General features: G+C 39.7%; 1 protein-coding gene across 1 annotated transcript in view; it reads left to right on the top strand.

Annotated features, from left to right (window-relative positions):
* Window positions 1–21,311, top strand: part of pou2f2a (POU class 2 homeobox 2a) — a 241,854-nt gene that overhangs the window by 44,206 nt on the left and 176,337 nt on the right. The window contains exons 3-4 of the mRNA XM_061930912.1: window positions 4,616–4,827; window positions 4,896–5,112. Coding sequence (XP_061786896.1) covers window positions 5,013–5,112 — 100 coding nt within the window. The 5' untranslated portion in view covers window positions 4,616–4,827; window positions 4,896–5,012. The remainder of the gene's footprint in view (window positions 1–4,615; window positions 4,828–4,895; window positions 5,113–21,311) is intronic.

Raw genomic sequence — 21,311 nt, 5'->3', positions numbered from 1 at the left:
CAGCAAAGAGGAATTTTCGTAGCCTTTTTTTAAAAGGTTTTATAAATAATTTCGTGTTGAATCAAGAATCAATTTGAAATTAAATTGTCGCTCCAAGAATCACATTTAATGGTAAGGTGACTTAAAATTCCCACCTCTAATATTTTTGTATTTTCTCAGCTGGGTTACCAAACCTGTTGAGTTCAGACGATATGACCATTAAAACACTCTGAGGTTGAGCTGATACAACACAGGCACTACTGTTAGCTTAGCCTCCCGTAGTGGCCCTCAGTGTCCGCTTGGATTAGAAAAAAAATCTTAATTAAATTTAATACAGGAAGTGAATACTTGAATACTTGGTGTGTTTGCACATCTCTTTCCGACGAATGAGTTGAGCAGTGTTTTTTTTTTCTGTTTTGTTTGGTTTCTCCTAAAACACACAGTAGTCCACTATTCATTTTGTCACGTTCTTACAAATATGCTGTCTTTTGAACAGGATTTTGGCTTGTTAACATAATAATGTGTAATGTATACCGGACTATGTGCTTGACATTCACCCTCGGCGCTCACGTGCGAGATCGGCTTCTGTATAAATATGTAGACATAAGAGAGCGAGAGAGAGGTACACCTGCTGAAATATACATCAAACGTGTGTGTGTGTGTGTGTGTGTGTGTGTGTGTGTGTGTGTGTGTGTGTGTGTGTGTTCGTTCGTTCTTGTATTTCTGCCCTTCTTGAGACATCAACAAGGAAAAGTACCTTCCATGTGAGGACCGGTGAACGAGTTAAGACCGAAATCATGGTCCCAATACAGAAAACCATTGCATCTAATAGACAGCCAAATACTAGAGTCCGTGAGCATTGCTCCAAAGTCAGGATTTTTTGTTGATTTAATGTGCATACACAAGTAAACATTTACAGGTGCAAAGGCAGCAATATATGATAAAACAAGACTGCAGCTAAAGAAGGACTTTTATTAGCCTTTATTTAACCAGGTAAAATCCCATTGAGATCAAAGATCTCTTTTCCAAGGGAGACCTGGCCAAGAGGGCAGCAGCAAGGTTACATTAAAAACAGTAAACAAATACATAAAACATCACATTTACAACATTAAAACTTGCTCACATGACACATGTTCATACAGACAAGGTAGACTGTAATCCTTTCACAGAAGCTTTAAACTCATTCAACGTAACTGGGGTTTGAAGTTTAATGTTTGATTGTAGGTTATTCCAAGCCTTCGGTGCTGAAAACCTAAATGCTTTCTTGCCCAGTTCAGTTCTTACTTTGGGGACGACAAATTGCAGAACATTCATTGAACGAAGATTGTGACTTCCTTGTTTCTTTGTTAAAAGACAAGACAGATAAGATGGAGTGATACCCAGAATGGTTTTGTAGATCAAAACATACCAATGATTGAGGCGTCGAGCACATAAAGATGTCCAGTTAACCATTGAGTATAACACACAATGGTGAGTAAGGGGAGCACAGTTGGTGATGAATCTCAGTGCCCCGTGGTACACACTATCCAGCTTGTGGAGACAACCAGCAGTAGCATTCATGTACAACACATCTCCATAGTCATATCGAAAAAACCAGCCAGGTGAACAGCTGATTTTATGACTTCCGGGGCTGACGTAAGACAACCCGCGTCCCATATGTGACGGAACTAAGACTATAGTGGCCATTAACAGTTAGCTTCTAAAACTTGGTTGCCCAAAGTGTGGCACATCTGTGGTCCGTGTCTCGTTTGTCATCGGCCTTAAGCACATTACAAAAAACAAAAAATAGAGACCTCATTTGCACCGCTGGTGGTGAAATCGATCAAAATTAGGGTAGTCCCAAAAAGGAGGGATTTTTCAAATTGACTGTGTGTCGGTTTTAGAAGTGCTCCCCCTCTGGTCAACATATGAAATAACAAGTTTGTGTAAGAAATTGAAATGCACCCCCTTTGGGCAAAATTAATAATTAAAACAAAAACAAATATGTATATAGAGTAGGGGTGTAATGGTATGTGTATTTGTATTGAACCGTTTCGGTACAGGGGTTCGGTTCAGAGGTGTACCGAACGAGTTTCCACACGGACATATTAAGTAGCGTAACGCACGTTGTGTAAACAATGCACACCGAGGCACAACACACGGCATGCTAGCAGCTAACGGGCTACGATAGACTGACCATACGTCCTCTTTTCACCGGACATGTCCTCTTTTGCGGAGCTGTCAGGGCGAAGTTTCTTAAATGCCTCAAATGTCCGGCATTTTTAGTTAGGGTTGCGTGTATTAACAATGTACGTTCAGGGTTAAGAAGGGGTTGAAAACAAAACAAATTGTGCGAGCAGCAGCATTGGTGAGGGAGGGGCAGAGACAGAGAGAGAGAGAGAGTTATGATAAACGCGCATGCGTCGCCAGGCTCTGCTTTTTAATCCATAGATTTATCACATTTAATTTTTTATTATCTATAGCAGGGGTGCCAAAAGTGTGCCCCGGAGGCCATTTGCGGCCCACAGCTAATGTTTTAAAGGCCCACGGCACATTCTAAAAATACTATTAAAATAAACAAAAACATAACAAAAGTGAAATAAAAAGGTTAAATGTAATTTAGAAAAAGTTGCAATGTTGACTAATAAAACAAAGCTATTTTTTCTTTCTTTCAAACATAATATTGAATCAAAATCAATGTTATTATGAATTATTGACCTATCCAAGGTTCCCATTACTTCACATCATATATTCCACTAAGAAAAACATTTTTGATGGAAGATTTTGCAAATTTGGTAAATAAATAACCCAAAAATTTATATTTTGTTGTTTTCTTACTGTACCGAAAATTAACTGAACCGTGACCTCTAAACCGAGGTACGTACCGAACCGAAATGTTTGTGTACCATTACACCCCTAATAGAGAGACATACTGTAATTACTTGAAGTAAATATAAATATTGAAGATTAAAAACTAATTATAAACAAAAAATAAAAATCAACTGAAAGCTTACCTTTTTTATATTTGCATAGTATGTATATATTATTAATGTTGTAAATACAAATATTTATATATCTAGAAAGGGTGGTCCTAAAGCATACTTGCCAACCTTGAGACCTCCGATTTCGGGAGGTGGGGCGTGGGGGCGTGGTCGGGGGTGGGGCAGGGCGTGGTTGAGGGCGTGGTTAAGAGGGGAGGAGTATATTGACAGCTAGAATTCACCAAGTCAAGTATTTCATACATATATATATATATATATATATATATATATATATATATATATATATATATATATATATCTACATCCTGAAAATATGCAAATAAAACTGTGTTTAGATAATTGATACTTCAAACTTGCATGAATAAATATTAAGGAATATAACATAACTTGGCTTCTGAGAGCTTCAAAATGTAATGAATAAAATGCTAAAGTTGTTAATAAACAAGCAATTATTTTAATAATTAAATATGGTCATTTTAAATGAATTATTATGATAATTTAAAATTAATTATTTCAAATATGTTTATTTTAATGTATAATTCTAATGGCTGGATGTAAAAAGGAGTCAGAAAAAATACAAATAAAAATACAATTAATTTTGATGTTTTTAGCAAAATATAGTAAACATTTATTTCGTTTTTTTTTTTTTTTAATTAATAAATATATTTATTTTTAGGTAAGATAAACATAATACAATTTATCTCGTCTGGATGATTTAGTTCTTGTCACCCTGTTGTCCTCCCGTCGTGAAAAAAGGCTGTCCTCACTCAGGTTCGCATGGAGCTGGAGGGGGCGTGGCCTCCAGCTCCGGCTGAAAATCGGGAGATTTTCGGGAGAATATTTGTCCCGGGAGGTTTTCGGGAGAGGCGCTGAATTTCGGGAGTCTCCCGGAAAATTTGGGAGGGTTGGCAAGTATGTCCTAAAGAGGCAGGCATTTTTTGGAGTGTCTCAAGAAGGTAACAAATACAAGAGTGCGTGTGTGTGTGTGTGTGTGTGTGTGTGTGTGTGTGTGTGTGTGTGTGTGTGTGTGTGTGTGTGTGTGTGTGTGTGTGTGTGTGTGTGTGTGTGTGCGTTGCAAGGAGGCGGTCGATGCTCTCCAGGTCAATGTGATTATTGGCTTCATTGTCATGATCACCGGATCAATTGGATGGTTTGGCACGTGCCTCTACGCTGTTATTAGTGTGTTTTGTGTGTGTGTGTGTGTGACAATAGAAAGCTGTTGAAGAATAAAGTGTGTTTGTGACATAACCCAAAAGCACATTTGGCCTTTCACCTCTGCATTGTTGTGCAAAAACACACACACACACGAGCCAACATGCTCTTCTGCATATGCGCGCCCGTGTGTTTGTGCGAGAGAGAGAGAGAGAGAGAGAGAGAGAGCGAGCGAAAGGGGGGAGGGTGTAAAAGTGGGGGTGGGTGTTCTCTTGTCTCTTGTATCCCGGCCGAGGCTCCGTGCGGCACCAGAGCGCGTCCAGGCTGCGCGGCGACGGAGGGCAACCACCGTGCAGGAATCAAAAGACCGGGCGGTACTTGGCAGCGCACAGCCAAAGAAAAGAGCAGCGCCACAAGACTGCTCATTTATATGGATTTATTCATCGATTAAGGAGGAAGGAGCACGTTTCTTACTTTTTTATGTGATTATTGACCAAATACAGGACTGTGAGCCTCCGCCGAATATTTCACACGACCAAAAAGGACAGTCCGTCTCCAGCCAGGCGGACCGGGACACTTCCTCACCGCCATGGCAGAAGCATCTTTACGCACCGTAGCTCAGCGGCCGCAGCGGCATGGATGTCAGCCGGCGTCCTCACACGCCGCTCGCTAGAAAGCAACCCAGCGTTGTTGACACGAGGACGACGAGAAACATGTGAGTTGCGGTCTCGCTCAAAACAAACCCCCATCAAACCTCCTTTTTTTTGTCCGAACCTTCCACAGAACCGTGAGTCCGGGAAAGCGAAAGAGCCGAGCAAGAGAGGGGACTAAAAGACCGAGGAGAGCACAATAATAAGGAAAAGACAGGAGCAGACCACCGGCTCAGGTCGACTGAGGACCATGTTTGTCCCCCTGCCGGTCCCCTTCGTCTTTCAGAGAACTGCGTCCGACTTCAGCGCCTGGAGACTCAAGTCCTCGCTGGCTGCACGGTCCAGCCCCGGTAAGACCACTCCATAACCTTCTCCCTTAGGTAACTTATTTGACAAGAGTGAAAAAGTGATGGCATCGCCTCATTTTTCAAGATTGACGAGTATGACGTGCGTGTAAGAACGTTTGGAAAAAGTCTCTTGCAATCCCCAAAATCATATTGAAACTAACCTGAACTATTAATCCACACTTTTAACATAACAAGTCAATCTGAACGAAAAATTACTTCTTTTATTTAGTTATTCCACGAACAGCAGTCGCTTGAAAAAGCATTTGTTCCCCAAACAGAAAAAGTGTTTAATGCTTTGAAATCACAAAGGCTGTTCTTGCATGTTGCAAATCGTCCTCGTCCTCCCATCATTCCGTCGCGCTGCCCTCCGTCCTCCAGGTTCATGGTCACCTATTGATTAGTGCAGATTGATCCCGCGCTGGGAAAGGCAGAAAGATCATCATCTTGTCATGTTGTAAGCATAACAAATAGCTGTTCAGCGGGAGGGTTTTGATGATAGTCCGAGTTGGCGTGCTCATTGAATAATATCCTACTGAATAGCAAAGAGTGTGTGTGTCGGCGTTCCCTCTCACCTGTGTCTCCTGTTTAAAACATTCTGTTGTTTGCAATGTTCCTTGTGTGCATGCATGCTGAAATACGTGTGTGTGTGTTCGAGTGCTGGAGGTGAAAGTGCCCCCCCTTACTCCCTATCCACCCGCACGGTCCCCATCCCCACCACTAGCCCAGTCCACCCAGGCGGAAACATCTAATGGGCGCCGTGGGGGTGGGACGGGGTGAGCGAGGCGTGCCGGGGTAATTCAGCCTATCACCTTAAGTAGGTGTCAGCAGCGGAGAAAAATGGTGGAGGTTTTAATGAGAAAAAAACGCTTGTGGACGTTTGACGGGGGACACGTAATCACTGTTTGGGGGGGGGGGGCACGTTTTCGGTCAGTCCTTTAAAAAAATGAAAGTCAAAAATGTAAGGGCGGAAGCTGACCAATGATTAATTATGAATAATGAATGAGAGTAGATGAGTACACTTTATTAGCCACACCTGCGTCATTTAATCTCAATTATAGTCCTGGGTCGTTGTCACAAATCTTAATTTGGGATTAATCACAGGATTTTGTGTGATTAATCACAATTATGTACACAATTCAGTTTTGTATTTCTCAGGTTTTTTTTTAATTTAAACGCAGCATTCATGTGATAGCCCTAAGCCAGTTCTTTTCAAATAGTGTGACTTTATCAGTATCATGCTTTAAACCCCACTTCCAAAAGCTGTGCACTACAAAAGGTACTCATGTAACCTTTAACCCTAACTTCCTCATTTTGATTAAAATGTAAGTTTTGATTAAAATGAGGAAGTTAGTGTTAATGGTTTCCAAAAAAAAAAATCAGCACAAATTTTCATTTTTTTTAGTTTTGTAGGTTAGATTTTTTTTTAAATTGTGCTCCTGAGGTAATGTTGTTGGACAATATGAATAATTTATTAACATAATGTATGTTTTATTTTTTTAGTATAAAAATGGTTCAAGTTGGTCCAAAAAATGTTATAGTTTAAATAAGGATTTTTTATTATTATTATTTCAGGCAAATTGATGCATTTTAATTTTTTTTCTGTTACAGACTAAACAATGTTAGTAGTTATTCTTTGTTGTAAGTCGATCCATATTTCTTTCTTTTTTTTGTTCTCTTTCATTTTAACAAGGATACAATTTAATGCAGAGGTGTACATATAACAATTTTATAGGCAATATAAAATTGATACCGTATTTTTCGGAGTATAAGTCGCTCCGGAGTATAAGTCGCACTGGCCGAAAATGCATAATAAAGAAGGAAAAAAACATATGTAATTCGCATTTTTTGGGGAAATTTATTTGCTAAAAACCAACACCAAGAATAGACATTTGAAAGGCAATTTAAAATAAATAAAGAATAGTGAACAACAGGCTGAATAAGTGTACGTTATATGAGGCATAAATAACCAACTGAGAACGTGCCTGGTATGTTAACGTAACATATTATGGTAAGAGTCATTCAAATAACTATAACATATAGAACATGCTATACGTTTACCAAACAATTTGTCACTCCTAATCGCTAAATCCCATGAAATCTTATACGTCTAGTCTCCTACGTGAATGAGCTAAATAATATTATTTGATATTTTACGGTAATGTGTTAATAATTTCACACATAAGTCGCTCCTGAGTATAAGTCGCACCCCCAGCCAAACTATGAAAAAAACTACGACTTATAGTCCGAAAATTACGGTACTTATAAACAGAGTGGGGGTGGGTGCAAAGAGAGAGAGCACAGCTTGTAGGTTCAATGTGCACAATTGAATAGCTTAGTTGCTTGTATACATAAGTTTAGATTGGGGTATGTTGTTTTTTATGGGGAAGGATGTTAATGCCTCTTGTTTTCATGTTAGCATTTAAGATAGCTAACGAGCTCGGGCTAATCAGTCTGAGTTTTTAAAAGTTTGGTTATATCAATCGCGGTTTAATTTAAACTGTAATACTAACTGTTAAAAGTTTTACCCCAGTTATCATTATTATTGTTATTGTTATATTCCTGAAAACACCATACGATCAATCAATATACTGAAATAACACACAGTGAAGTAAAACCCAAAATACAAGGTAAAACCTTAAAAAGACAATTATAACCAGGGCTAAGTTAACGTGTGCAGCTGTGGTTTTCCTTTTGTCAACACTTCAGCTTCAGAAAGAGGCATCACGTAAACATTTGAAAATAAGCTCCAAGAAACACAAATGAATAAAACCCTCAAAATGTAACAGATTGTATTTTTTCACTATTTGACCGTGATGCCAACAGATAGGCTTTTTGTCCATGACTTGAGTTGTTACACAATAGGAAATATGTTATTTTATACTTCCGTACCTGTGCAAATCTTTCTTTCTCTCGTTTCTTTCTTACAAAAAGAAAACAATGTAGATTGTCACAGAATCCAGGCGCCTCATGTATTAAGAGTTGTGTGAATTTCCTACTAAAAAAGGAGACAACGTTGAACGATTTTTTACATCCGATTCAACGTGGAATTGAGGGCTCATGTTGGAGTGCAACTGGCCACTCCCATTTAAATAGGCAAATCATATTAAAGTTAGCCATGTGCCTGAGATCCCACACTCTGCCCAATCAGAATTCACCAACAAGGAGTTGGAGGGGTTTTTTGTGAAGGCTCGCCAAAATATACGCTTTGACCACTGTCCTCTGGTGAAAGAGGGTTGAGTGGGATAAAGTCTGTGGAGTCCGAGAACCGCACACAGGACCAAATAGGAAAGAGGTGCTACCACATCAGGAAGAAAACTGAATAAGATGGATGTGGCCAACACAGGCAAGGGGACCGGAGATAAAGTAGTGCTCACCCCGCTTAAAAAGATAGTTGCCGGAATGATACGCAAAACTTTAGAAGAGATGGGAGCACATGTGGGTCACTCTGATTACCCCCAATGTCGTTTGTGTAACTTTCAGCAAAATGTGTTTATACAGTAGCCTGCTCACAGCCAGATTAGAGTTTCATGTGAAATTGATGTAATATATGGTTTGAAATATTTATTATATATAGATATCAAAAAGGACACGAAATACTTTGACTCTTGTTCTATTACTCAATATTAGAGATGTCCGATAATATCGGACTGCCGATATTATCGGCCGATAAATGCTTTAAAATGTAGTATCGGAAATTATCGGTATCGGTTTCAAAAAGTAAAATGTATGACTTTTTAAAACGCCGCGGTAGGGAGAAGTACAGAGCTGTTGCGTCTCCCAGTCATACTTGCCAACCCTCCTGATTTTCCCAGGAGACTCCCGAATTTCAGTGTCCCTCCCAAAAATCTCCCGGGGCAACCATTCTCCCGAATTTCTCCCGATTTCCACCCATACAACAATATTGGGGGCGTGCCTTAAAGGTACTGCCTTTGCATGCCGGCCCAATCACATAATATCTACGGCTTTTCACACACACAAGTGAATGCCATGCATACTTGGTCAACAGCCCTACAGGTCACACTGAGGGTGGCCGTATGAACAACTTTAACACTGTTACAAATATGCGCCACACTGTGAACCCACACGGATTTTTTTAGACTAGGCTCAGTGCAAGTTGTTTTACTCTGTCCTCCACTCTCCAAAGTGGGCTGGCTCAGGGTGGGGGACAGAGTAAAACAACTTGCACTGAGCCTAGTCTATAAAATCCGCTACACCTCCCTGATACCGAAGTACATATCAAACTACTTCCTTAACGTAAATGACCGCCATAACCACAACACAAGGGGGAGCTCCACTAACCACGTTAAACCCAGATTCCGAACTAACAAAGGTCTTAACTCATTCTCTTTCTATGCCACATCAATATGGAATGCACTCCCAACAGGTGTAAAAGAAGGGCATCTCTATCCTCCTTCAAAACCGCAATAAAAGTACACCTCCAGGCAACTTCAACCTGAAACTAACACCCTCCCCAGATTGTTAATAATCAAATGTAAACAATCAAATGCAGATATTTTTTCTTATACCTTCTGATCTCTCTCTCTCTCTCTCTCTGCCCACTACTTGCTGTCCATATCCTACCTAGTCAGACCTACACTGTTCAAATATCCATTTCTCTGTTCTCAATTGTTGATGACTGATGATAACAACCAAACCTAAACCCCCCCACCCCCCCTCCACAACCCGGATTTTAAATAATGTAAATAATTAAATGTGATTATCTTGTGTGACGACTGTATTATGATGATAGTATATATCTGTATCATGACTCAATTTAAGTGGACCCCGACTTAAACAAGTTGAAAAACGTATTCGGGTGTTACCATTTAGTGGTCAATTGTACGGAATATGTACTTCACTGTGCAACCTACTAATAAAAGTCTCAATCAATCAAACACCAAACAAGAATGACAAACACATTTCGGGAGAACATCCGCACCGTAACACAACATAAACACAACAGAACAAATACCCAGAACCCCTTGCTGCACTAACTCTTCTGGGATGCTACAATATACACCCCCCGCTACCCCCTAACCTCCCCCCAACTCAACCCCGCCCACCTCAACCTCCTCATGCTCTCTCAACTGCGCCCAAGACCCAACCTCGGGGCTGATGATTTTAGATTGTCCTGAAGAATTTGGAGGTAATCCTCCTTTTTCATTGTCCCATTTACATTTTAAAGCACCAGTTCCATTGGCAGCAAAACAGGCCCGGAGCATAATACTATCACCACCATGCTTGACAGTAGGCATGGTGTTCCTGGGATTTTCTCCTCCAAACATATTGCTGGGTATTGTAGCCAAACAGCTCAATTTGTGTTTCATCTGACATCACATGGACAAAGATAAGACCAGCTCAAGGTTTTAGAATGGCCTTCCCAAAGTCCTGACTTAAACGTGTGGACAATGCTGAAGAAACAAGTCCATGTCAGAAAACCAACAAATTTAGCTGAACTGCACCAATTTTGTCAAGAGGAGTGGTCCAAAATTCAAGCAGAAGCTTGTGGATGGCTACCAAAAGTGCCTTATTGCAGTGAAACTTGCCAAGGGACATGTAAGCAAATATTAACATTGCTGCACTGCAAAAAGTCAGCGTTCAAAAACAAGAAAAAAAAGTACAAAAATGAGGGGTATTTTATTTGAACTAAGCAAAATTATCTGCCAATAGAACTAGAAAATTTGGCTTGTCAAGACTTTCCAAAACAAGTAGAATTAGCTAACCTCATGGAACCCAAAAATACATTAAAATAAATATATTCTCACTAATAACAACGGTACTACTATATGAGTACGTATTTTCTATTGTTTCATTGAAAATAAAACAGCAAAGTCCAGTTGGCTGTCATCTGTTTTAATAATGAGACACAATTGTGTCAAAGTCATGATTTTATTTTTTACATGCTTGAAATAAGAAATGATTACTTTAAAAAAGTAGTTGTATACTTGTGAGTGTTGATGACACAGCTTTGCAACACTTGATATTCTAGTTTCAAGCATGTTTTACTCAATATAGGTCATAACATCTCAGCAACAAGCTGTAATATCTTACTGAGATCATTTAGGACCAAAACCCTTAAAACAAGTAAAACACTCTAACATAAAATCTGCTTAGTGAGAAGAATTATCTTATCAGACAGAAAATAAGCAAATATCACCCTTATTTGAGATACTTAATCTTACTTACATTTTAGTTTTTGCAGTGTGTATGTATACTTTTGACGCAGCAGATTTGCTCACATTTTCAGTAGACACATAATAAATTCATAAAAGAACCAAACTTCATGAATGTTTTTTGTGACCAACAAGTATGTGCTCCAATCACTTTATCACAAAAAAATAAGAGTTGTAGAAATTATTGGAAACTCAAGACAGCCATGACATTATGTTCTTTACAAGTGTATGTAAACTTTTGACCACGACTGTATGTTATTGTGAACTGTACTGCGTCACACAAGGTACACCGCCTGTTGTACACACACAGTTGTACACTTATTGGTTGTGTTGTCATTAGATTATGTTTGCTTTTCGCTGCTCACACGTCGAGGGGAAGTAAAGTGCGGAGCAAAAAAGACGCTCATCTTTCCTCATCCTCGTATCGTCTTTGTGTCTCATCCTGTCTCTCCTGAGAATCTCCCATTTCTGCCGACTGCTCACCGGACTCAGAAGCCCCCTCTGGTAAAATATACACAGCGTCTCCTCTCCCCGCGGACGAGCAGCTTGTTGAATTGGATTTGACTGCCGCGGTTCGGGATGGGCCCCCGTAAGCCACTTTAGCTAAGTCTGTTAGCCACAAGCCTGTCTCCCTGTGATCTGCACTTTGACCAGAGGTGTGCATCTGTATGATTGCATGTGTGTGTGTGCGTGTGCGTGTGTGTGTGTGTGTTTGTGCCATGGATAGATTCAGCAGACGTCAGTTCTGAACCCCAGGCTTACTGTTTTTTTCCCCCAGCTCAGTTTTTTTTACGGCCGGGGCACCGAGCTTTACAAACTCTGCTCAGCCGGACCCAAGACATGTCGCCGCATCAGCACCTTTCTGCTATAAACACTGAATTGATCGAAAACCTAAAAACACACAAACTGCTGCAAATTAAAACTGCTGACAGCACATAAACGCATACTTGCCAACCTTGAGACCTCCGATTTCGGGAGGTGGGGGGTGGGGGCGTGGTCGGGGGTGGGGCAGGGCGTGGTTGGGGGTGTGGTTAAGAGGGGAGGAGTATATTGACACAGCTAAAATTCACCAAGTCAAGTATTTCATACATATATATATATATATATATATATATATATATATATATATATATATATATATATATATATATATATACCTACATCCTGAAAATATGCAAACAAAACTGTGTTTAGATAATTGATACTTCAAACTTGCATGAATAAATCTTAAGGAATATAACATAACTTGGCTTCTGAGAGCTTCAAAATGTAATGAATAAAATGCTAAAGTTGTTGATAAACAAGCAATTATTTTAATAATTAAATATGGTCATTTTAAATGAATTATTAAGATAATTTAAAATTAGTTATTTCAAATAGGTTTATTTTTATGTATAATTCTAAAGCCTGGATGTAATAAGGAGTCAGAAAAAAGACAAATAAAAATACAATTAATTTTTATGTTTTTAGCAAAATATAGTGTGTGAATGTGAGTGTGAATGTTGTCTGTCTATCTGTGTTGGCCCTGCGATGAGGTGGCGACTTGTCCAGGGTGTACCCCGCCTTCCGCCCGATTGTAGCTGAGATAGGCTCCAGCGCCCCCCGCGACCCCAAAGGGAATAAGCGGTAGAAAATGGATGGATGGATAGTAAAAATTTATTTCGTTTTTTTTTTTTTTAATTAATAAATATATTTATTTTTAGGTAAGGTAAACATAATAATTCAATTTATCTCTAGTCTGGATGATTTAGTTCTTGTCACCCTGTTGTCTTCCCGTCGTGAAAAAAGGCTGTCCTCACTCAGGTCCTATGGAGCTGGAGGGGGCGTGGTCTCCAGCTCCGGCTGAAAATCGGGAGATTTTCGGGAGAATATTTGTCCCGGGAGGTTTTCGGGAGAGGCGCTGAATTTCGGGAGTCTCCCGGAAAATTCGGGAGGGTTGGCAAGTATGCGTAAACGTTATAGAATCGAAAACAAGTGCAAAAGAAAAAATGGCAAAAAAAACACAACGCAATCCAGAAAACAACTGCATGAGACAAATGCTGCAAGCCAAACATACGCTACGCTAACATTAGCTGCCTAAGTGGGTTGCTATATAATACCGTATTTTCCGCACTATAAGGCGCACCTAAAAACCTCCAATTTTCTCAAAAGCTGACAGTGCGCCTTATAATCCATCCATCCATCCATTTTCTACCGCTTATTCCCTTTTTTGGGGTCGCGGGGGGCGCTGGAGCCTATCTCAGCTACAATCGGGCGGAAGGCGGGGTACACCCTGGACAAGTCGCCACCTCATCGCAGGGCCAACACAGATAGACAGACAACATTCACACACTAGGGCCAATTTAGTGTTGCCAATCAACCTATCCCCAGGTGCATGTTTTTGGAAGTGGGAGGAAGCCGGAGTACCCGGAGGGAACCCACGCAGTCACGGGGAGAACATGCAAACTCCACACAGAAAGATCCCGAGCCCAGGATTGAACCCAAGACTACTCAGGACCTTCGTATTGTGAGGCAGATGCACTAACCCCTCCTCCACCGTGCTGCCCCTTATAATCCAGTGCGCCTTATATATGGACTAATATTGAGCCACAACAGGTCTCGCAACTACGGGATACATAACGTAACCCCAGCCTCTACTGTAGCGTCTATTCTATGCGCCTTATAATGCGGCGCGCCTTATATATGAACAGCGTTTTAAAATAGGCCATTCATTGAAGGTGCGCCTTATAGTCCGGTGCGCCTTATAGTGCGGAAAATACGGTACTGTAAAATATCACGGCCAAGTGTTTGAAAAAAAGCGTACAGAAAAAAATACCCTTTTATTCCACCTCTTTAAAAGTCTTCCAACTTTCTTCTAGGCGTTCTTTTCTTTGGACGCCGCTGCACATTTGCCCCTTTTGGCCACTTTAGTTTTCTAACAGACTTCTTCAGTCCAGGGCCTGTCATTACTTGTCATTTAAAAGTCTGTGTAAATCAGTTCTCAAATCGTGGGAAGGGGGCGCCTGTGACCCCGGGGAACATACCTACATACCTACCTACCTACTCAGTGGCCTAGTGCGGTGTTTTTCAACCACCGTGCCGCGGCTCACTAGTGTGCCGTGAGATACAGTCTGGTGTGCCGTCTGAGATTATGTAATTTCACCTAATTGGGTTAAAAATATTTTTTGCAATCCAGTAATTATAATGCTCAAATGTGCTGTTGTTGAGCGTCTGTGTTGTCTAGAACTCGGCAGAGTAACCGTGTTATACTCTTCCATATCAGTAGGTGGCAGCAGGTAGCTAATTGCTTTGTAGATGTCGGGAACATGGTTTGTTGTGATCACAATATGCGGGAAGCAAGGTATCTAACACTTAAACCAAAAATAAACAAAAGGCGAGTGCCGCTAAGAAAAGGCATTGAAGCAAAACGAAACTAAAACTGAACTGGCTGCAAAGTAAACAAAAACAGAATGCTGGACGACAGCAAAGACTTACAGCGTGTGGAGCAGACGGCGTCCACAAAGTACGTCCGTACATGACATGACAATCAACAATGTCCCCACAAAGAAGGATTGTGTCCGCACGACTTAAATAGTCTTATTTGCGAAAACAAAGCGGGTGCGAGGGAATAGCATTCAAGGAAGACATGAAACTGCTACAGGAAAATAACAAACAAAAGAGGAAAAGCCACCAAAATAGGAGCACAAGACAATAACTAAAACACCACACACAGGAAAACACCAAAAAACTCAAAATAAGTTACGGCGTGTTGTGACAGATCGTGACAGTACACCTACATTGAGACAAGAGCTATTGTGATGCATGCTTAGTTATGGTTTGAATTCATATCCAACAATTGCGAGAACGACTTATTATTGTCAATATATTCATTTTTTAATGTTTTATGCTGGTGGTGTGCCTTTGCTCAGAAAAGGTTGAAAAACACTGGCCTAGTGGTTCGAGCAGGGGTCAGGAACCTTTTGGCTGAGAGAGCCATGAAAGCCAAATATTTTAAAATGCATTTCCGTGAGAGCCATATAATATTTTTTAACACTGAATACAACTAAATGCGTGCATTTTTAAGTAAGACCAACATTTTTAGAGTATAATAAGTCTCTTATTCTTTTTAATAACATTGTTATTCTGAAGCTAACCAATAATAAATAAAATACTTCTTACCATTAATGCGACTTCTTGAACAGGTGCGGGAGAAAACGGATGGATGGATTAAAATGCATGAGAATGTTTTATATTTTGAACGTTATTTTTAACACTGTGATTACCAGCTGAATTATTCATTACTTATCGTGTTAAGCAATGTCAGCTAAGATTTATCTGAAAGCCAGATGCAGTCATCAAAAGAGCCACATCTGGCTCAAGAGCCATAGGTTCCCTACCCCTGGGTTGGAGTGTCCGCCCTGAGATCGGTAGGTTGTGAGTTCAAACCGGCCGAGTCATACCAAAGACTATAAAAATGGGACCCATTACCTCCCTGCTTGGCACTCAGCATCAAGGGTTGGAATTGGGGGTTAAATCACCAAAAATGATTCCCGGGCGCGGCCACCGCTGCTGCTCACTGCTCCCCTCACCTCCCAGGGGGTGATCAAGGGTGATGGGTCAAATTGTAACAGTGTTAAAAGTTGTTTATACGAGAGAATAATTTCGCCACACCTAGTGTGTGTGTGACAATCATTGGTACCGAACTTTTCGGAGTATAAGTCGCACCGGAGTATAAGTCGCACCGGCCGAAAATGCATAATAAAGAAGGAAAAAAACATATATAAGTCGCACTGGAGTATAAGTCGCATTTTTGGGGGAAATGTATTTGATAAAAGCCAACACCAAGAATAGACATTTGAAAGGCAATTTAAAATAAATAAAGAATAGTGAACAACAGGCTGAATAAGTGTACGTTATATGAGGCATAAATAACCAACTGAGAACGTGCCTGGTATGTTAACGTAACATATTATGGTAAGAGTCATTCAAATAACTATAACATATAGAACATGCTATACGTTTACCAAACAATCTGTCACTCCTAATCGCTAAATCCCATGAAATCTTATACGTCTAGTCTCTTACGTGAATGAGCTAAATAATATTATTTGATATTTTACGGTAATATGTTAATAATTTCACACATAAGTCGCTCCTGAGTATAAGTCGCACCCCCGGCCAAACTATGAAAAAAACTGCGACTTATAGTCCAAAAAATACGGTACTTTAACTTTTTAACATGCTTCATCAGTATAATGCAGTATCTTACTTCAAACCCCACTTCAAAAAAACATGCTCATTTTGACTTCCTCAATGGTTTTATTAATTTTTGTTTTGTACGTTAAAATGTTGTATATATTGTTATCCTGAGTAATTGTGGCTGATCAATTTTAATTTAGTATTATTTATTGAGTTTGTTTTATTTTTCAGTAGCAAATAGTTCAAGTCGGTCAAAAAATGTTTTACGGTTTAAAGGATGTCGTTGTGGCTTGTACAGCCCTTTGAGACATTTGTGATTAAGGCCTATAGAAGTAAAGTTTGATTGATTGATAAAGAAGAATTTAAAAATGTCTCTTTTCAGGCAAATTGATGCATTTTAAATTTTTTCTGTTAGACTAAAATCCATGTTAATAAAAGTTATTTATTGTAAGTCGATTTATGAGGATACAATGTTATGCAGAGGTGTACTTAAAACAATTTTAGAGACAAATTATACTGTTTAGTCACAGCAAACAGGGGGAGGGCGTGAAATGTTTTCTTCTTCCTACGGGGGGGCGTAAGAGAAAAAAATTCAAAAGCTTGTTAACGTTCATTTACTTCAAGACACGGCACACAGTAACATGTATTAAAACACCTGCAAACTTGATAGCACACGCAAATCTGATGTGCTAAACTCGTGCGCAGAGGATTACGTCTCAAGTGAGCAAAGTGAGGAGCGCAATCCATTTAGCGTGTCCTGTCTTCACGAGTATGCAGAATATATGCTGATCAGGACATCTGCAGTACTGGGAGAAGATAATATGATTATTTCACATACGCAGTGTGATCTATCAAGGCTAAACTGTTCTGCGGCCACTGTTTTGCGTCTTTATTTAGTATGTCTAGAGAGGACTAACAAACTGGCAGAAATAGCTGTAAAGTAGGTAATGGCTCTGCATCTATATGTACTGTCAAAAATACCAATATACTATCTATTCAGCAATATCATTTTATAATTTCTGCAGCTGATACATGACTTCAGGGGCTCATTAAAATACATTTAATTGATGCGTTTTGGTGTCTGCTATCTTTTTTTTTGACGTTCTATATCATCATATAGAAGAGATATCAACATTCCTCCTACTGTATATGGAAAAAAATGTATTGCGTTGTACATTTTCTTGCGTCTGGAACATTTCAGGGCACGCTCGCAGTTAGTGCCAGCATCTTCCAAGTGGGTTTTCTGTGTAGGACTTTGTCCAAAGTGCATGTAAAAAAAATGGTACATAATTGTCTGCTGCGTGTCTCAAAACATAGCAAAACAATAGGAGCATGTTAACGTGAATGTGCAGTAAATGAGTGTATCCATGGCGAAAGCCGCGTCGTACAACCTCCTTAAAATAGGGAGATTGTCAGGTTCAAACACTGATGACATCTATTAAACGAGACAAGAAGCAAAGAATTAAACAGAGACAGAATTAAATTTGGCTCAATTTGAGGAGAGACGCATGGACACTGTACCCTTGCACAGTGTCCCAGCACGCTCTGGCGAAAGATTGTACGCCTCCTCCTTTATTTGGACTTTCTCTGACCACATGGCAACAGCTGTTTCTAAGGGACGGGTGTCGTAAACAGTTCACAGAAAAGGTTCGTAAAATGGTTCGTTAAAGAGTTCAAAAGGCGGTGTCTAGAACTTGGGCAGATCCTGCCTTCTCTCCGCTTTGTAGTCCTTGGGTTAAAACAATATATTTCTGTTGATTACAATACATGAAAGAAAACTAAAACCCCTTAATGTTGCTTTCCATCCTACACAGTGGAGTTTTACAAGCCTTCTTCTTGGTCGGTTCAAAAACAGCTTTTGGTCTTCTCTCTGGGAACTCATTTCAACACAAAGTTTTTGTGATAACTTAGATACAATTATTCTAACAGAGATCTGCACCAGTTATCAATTGTACACGCAGTCTTAGTAGATCACACGCAACACGCCCACTCATTTTATAGTTTGCACACGCTGTTTAGCGCGTGGTATTTGGATCTTAGTAGATCAGGCAGGTCCACTGATAATGATGGACTGGGGTTGCCATGGTAACAACGGAGACGCGCAGCTCCTTTTAAGAAGCAAAGGACGTATTGTAGCTTTTGGCCACGAGTGATTAACTTGAGTGAAATCAGATATGAGGTTTAATTTGCAAGTTTTGTGGCGTCGGTATTACCACACTGCAAAAAGTCAGTGCTCAAAAACAAGAAAAATAAAATAAAAAATTAGGGGTATTTTATTTGAACTTATCAAAGTTATCTGCCAATAGAACAAGAAAATTTGGCTTGTCAAGACTTTCCAAAACAAGTAAAATTAGCTAATCTCAATGAACCCAAAAATACCTTAAAATAAATATATTCTCACTAATAACAAGTGCACTTTTCTTGGTAGAAAAAGAAGAGACCTTTTTGCTCAATATGTTGAAAAATATTCTTAAATGAAGTAAATGCTATTGCCATTATCTTGACATAATGATATGCACTAGGCATTACATTTCTTGAAACCAGCAAACATATACTAAAAACTAATTTATTGTTCTTAACGGAAAGGCAACAAAGCAAGCGCTTGTTACTCTCGGGGTCTCCTAGCTGCTCAGGCAAATCATATTGTCTAAAAATGCATTTTTCCATGGATAACATGACATCATCGTGCCAAGTGCGTGCTCTTTCTGTCAATTAGCGCGCATATACACAGCCCGGCCCCCGGACAAAAATGTTTTAATTGTAATTTTGAAGAATTCATGTGAATGTGCATGAACTATTTCTGTTCAAAATTGTTTGAAATGTCAAATGTTTAAATATTAACTGTCAGTTTGCTGTACTGTGCCAACTGTACTGCTATATGAGTACGTATTTTCTATTGTTTCATTGAAAATAAAACAGCAAAGTCCATTTGGCTGTCATCTGTTTTAATTATGAGACACAATTGTGTCAAAGTCATGATTTTTTTTTCATGCTTGAAATAAGAAATGATTACTTTAAAAAAGTAGTTTTATACTTGTGAGTGTTGATGACACAGCTTTGCAACACTTGATATTCTAGTTTCAAGCATGTTTTACTCAATATAGGTCATAACATCTCAGCAACAAGCTGTAATATCTTACTGAGATCATTTAGGACCAAAACACTTAAAACAAGTAAAACACTCTAACATAAAATCTGCTTAGTGAGAAGAATTATCTTATCAGCAAATGCATATTTGCCAACCTTGAGACCTACGATTTCGGGAGGTGGGGGGTGGGGGGCGTGGTCGGGGGTGGGGCGAGGTGTGGTTGGGGGCGTGGTTAAAAGGGGAGGAGTATATTGACAGCTAGAATTCACCAAGTCAAGTATTTGATATATATATATATATATATATATATATATATATATATATATAATCTACATCCTGAAAATATGCAAACAAAACTGTTTAGATAATTGATACTTCAAACTTGCATAAATAAATCTTAAGGAATATAACATAACTTGGCTTCTGAGAGTTTCAAAATGTAATGAATAAAATGCTAAAGTTGTTGATAAACAAGCAATTATTTTAATAATTAAATATGGTCATTTTAAATGAATTATTATGATCATTTAAAATTAATTATTTCAAATATGTTTATTTTAATGTATAATTCTAATGGCTGGATGTAAAAAGGAGTCAGAAAAAATACAAATAAAAATACAATTAATTTTGATGTTTTTAGCAAAATATAGTAAAAATGTATTTAGTTTTTTTTTTTTTTTGATTAATAAATATATTTATTTTTAGGTAAGCTAAACATAATAATACAATTCATCTCTAGTCTGGATGATTTAGTTCTTGTCACCCTGTTGTCCTCCCGTTGTGAAAAAAGGCTGTCCTCACTCAGGTCCGCATGGAGCTGGAGGGGGCGTGGCCTCCAGCTCCGGCTGAAAATCGGGAGATTTTCGGGAGAATATTTGTCCTGGGAGGTTTTCGGGTGATGCGCTGAATGTCTCCCGGAAAATTCGGGAGGGTTGGCAAGTATGGCAAATGTCACCCTTATTTGAGATATTTTAATCTTACTTAGATTTCAGTTTTTGCATTGCAGGAAGTGTCTTCAGTCTTGATTTTGTCTGACGGTTATTGACCAGAGGTCCCACAGGGGCTTTAATATTCTGTAAAATCCTCCAATATGATGTAAAAGTGTGATCTTGAAGTGCTTGAACTGAAGCGTGTAAATCCTGCCTCGGCTCTCTCTTTGTGGAAATGAGCGCTACGAGGAAAAAGCGGGCGTCTTGTCTCTCAGCTCGTTACCCAAACGCTCCTTTCATATTTCGGATCCTCATTGTACGATCCCGGCGCTGGCCCACCGCGGCCCGCTTGAAAAGGCGCCGCTGTCAGCTCCTGCCGAGGCGAGGGCCTGGTATCTGAGTGATGTGGGAGGCTCGTGAGGAGCTGCGAGTTATCGCAACGCCGTGCTCCCTTCTCGGAGCTTTTTCCTAAAACGCCAAAATGGCCGACGTCTGGTCTTAAGGCTCATGCTGAGGAAAGTTTCTGTGCGGAGTTAAAAACACACACACACACACACACACACACACACACACACACACACACACACACACACACACACACACAAAGCTCCATGCTGTTGGATAACAACCTTCCTTCACACCTCTCTGTGCACGGGAGGAGGGTGAACCAAGACATGGCTAATTGGCTGTGTGTGTGTGTGTGTGTGTGTGTGTGTGTGTGTGTGTGTGTGTGTGTGTGTGTGTGTGTGTGTGTGTGTGTGTGTGTGTGTGTGTGTGTGTGTGGATGGACAGTAGTGTCTTCCTGGGAGTGTGTGTGTGTATGTGTGTGTGGTT

The sequence above is a fragment of the Nerophis lumbriciformis genome, linkage group LG37 (assembly GCF_033978685.3).
Source record: "Nerophis lumbriciformis linkage group LG37, RoL_Nlum_v2.1, whole genome shotgun sequence".
Lineage (NCBI taxonomy): Eukaryota > Metazoa > Chordata > Actinopteri > Syngnathiformes > Syngnathidae > Nerophis > Nerophis lumbriciformis.
Note: the sequence above shows the minus strand (reverse complement) of the source record. Positions and strands in the feature narration are given on the sequence as shown.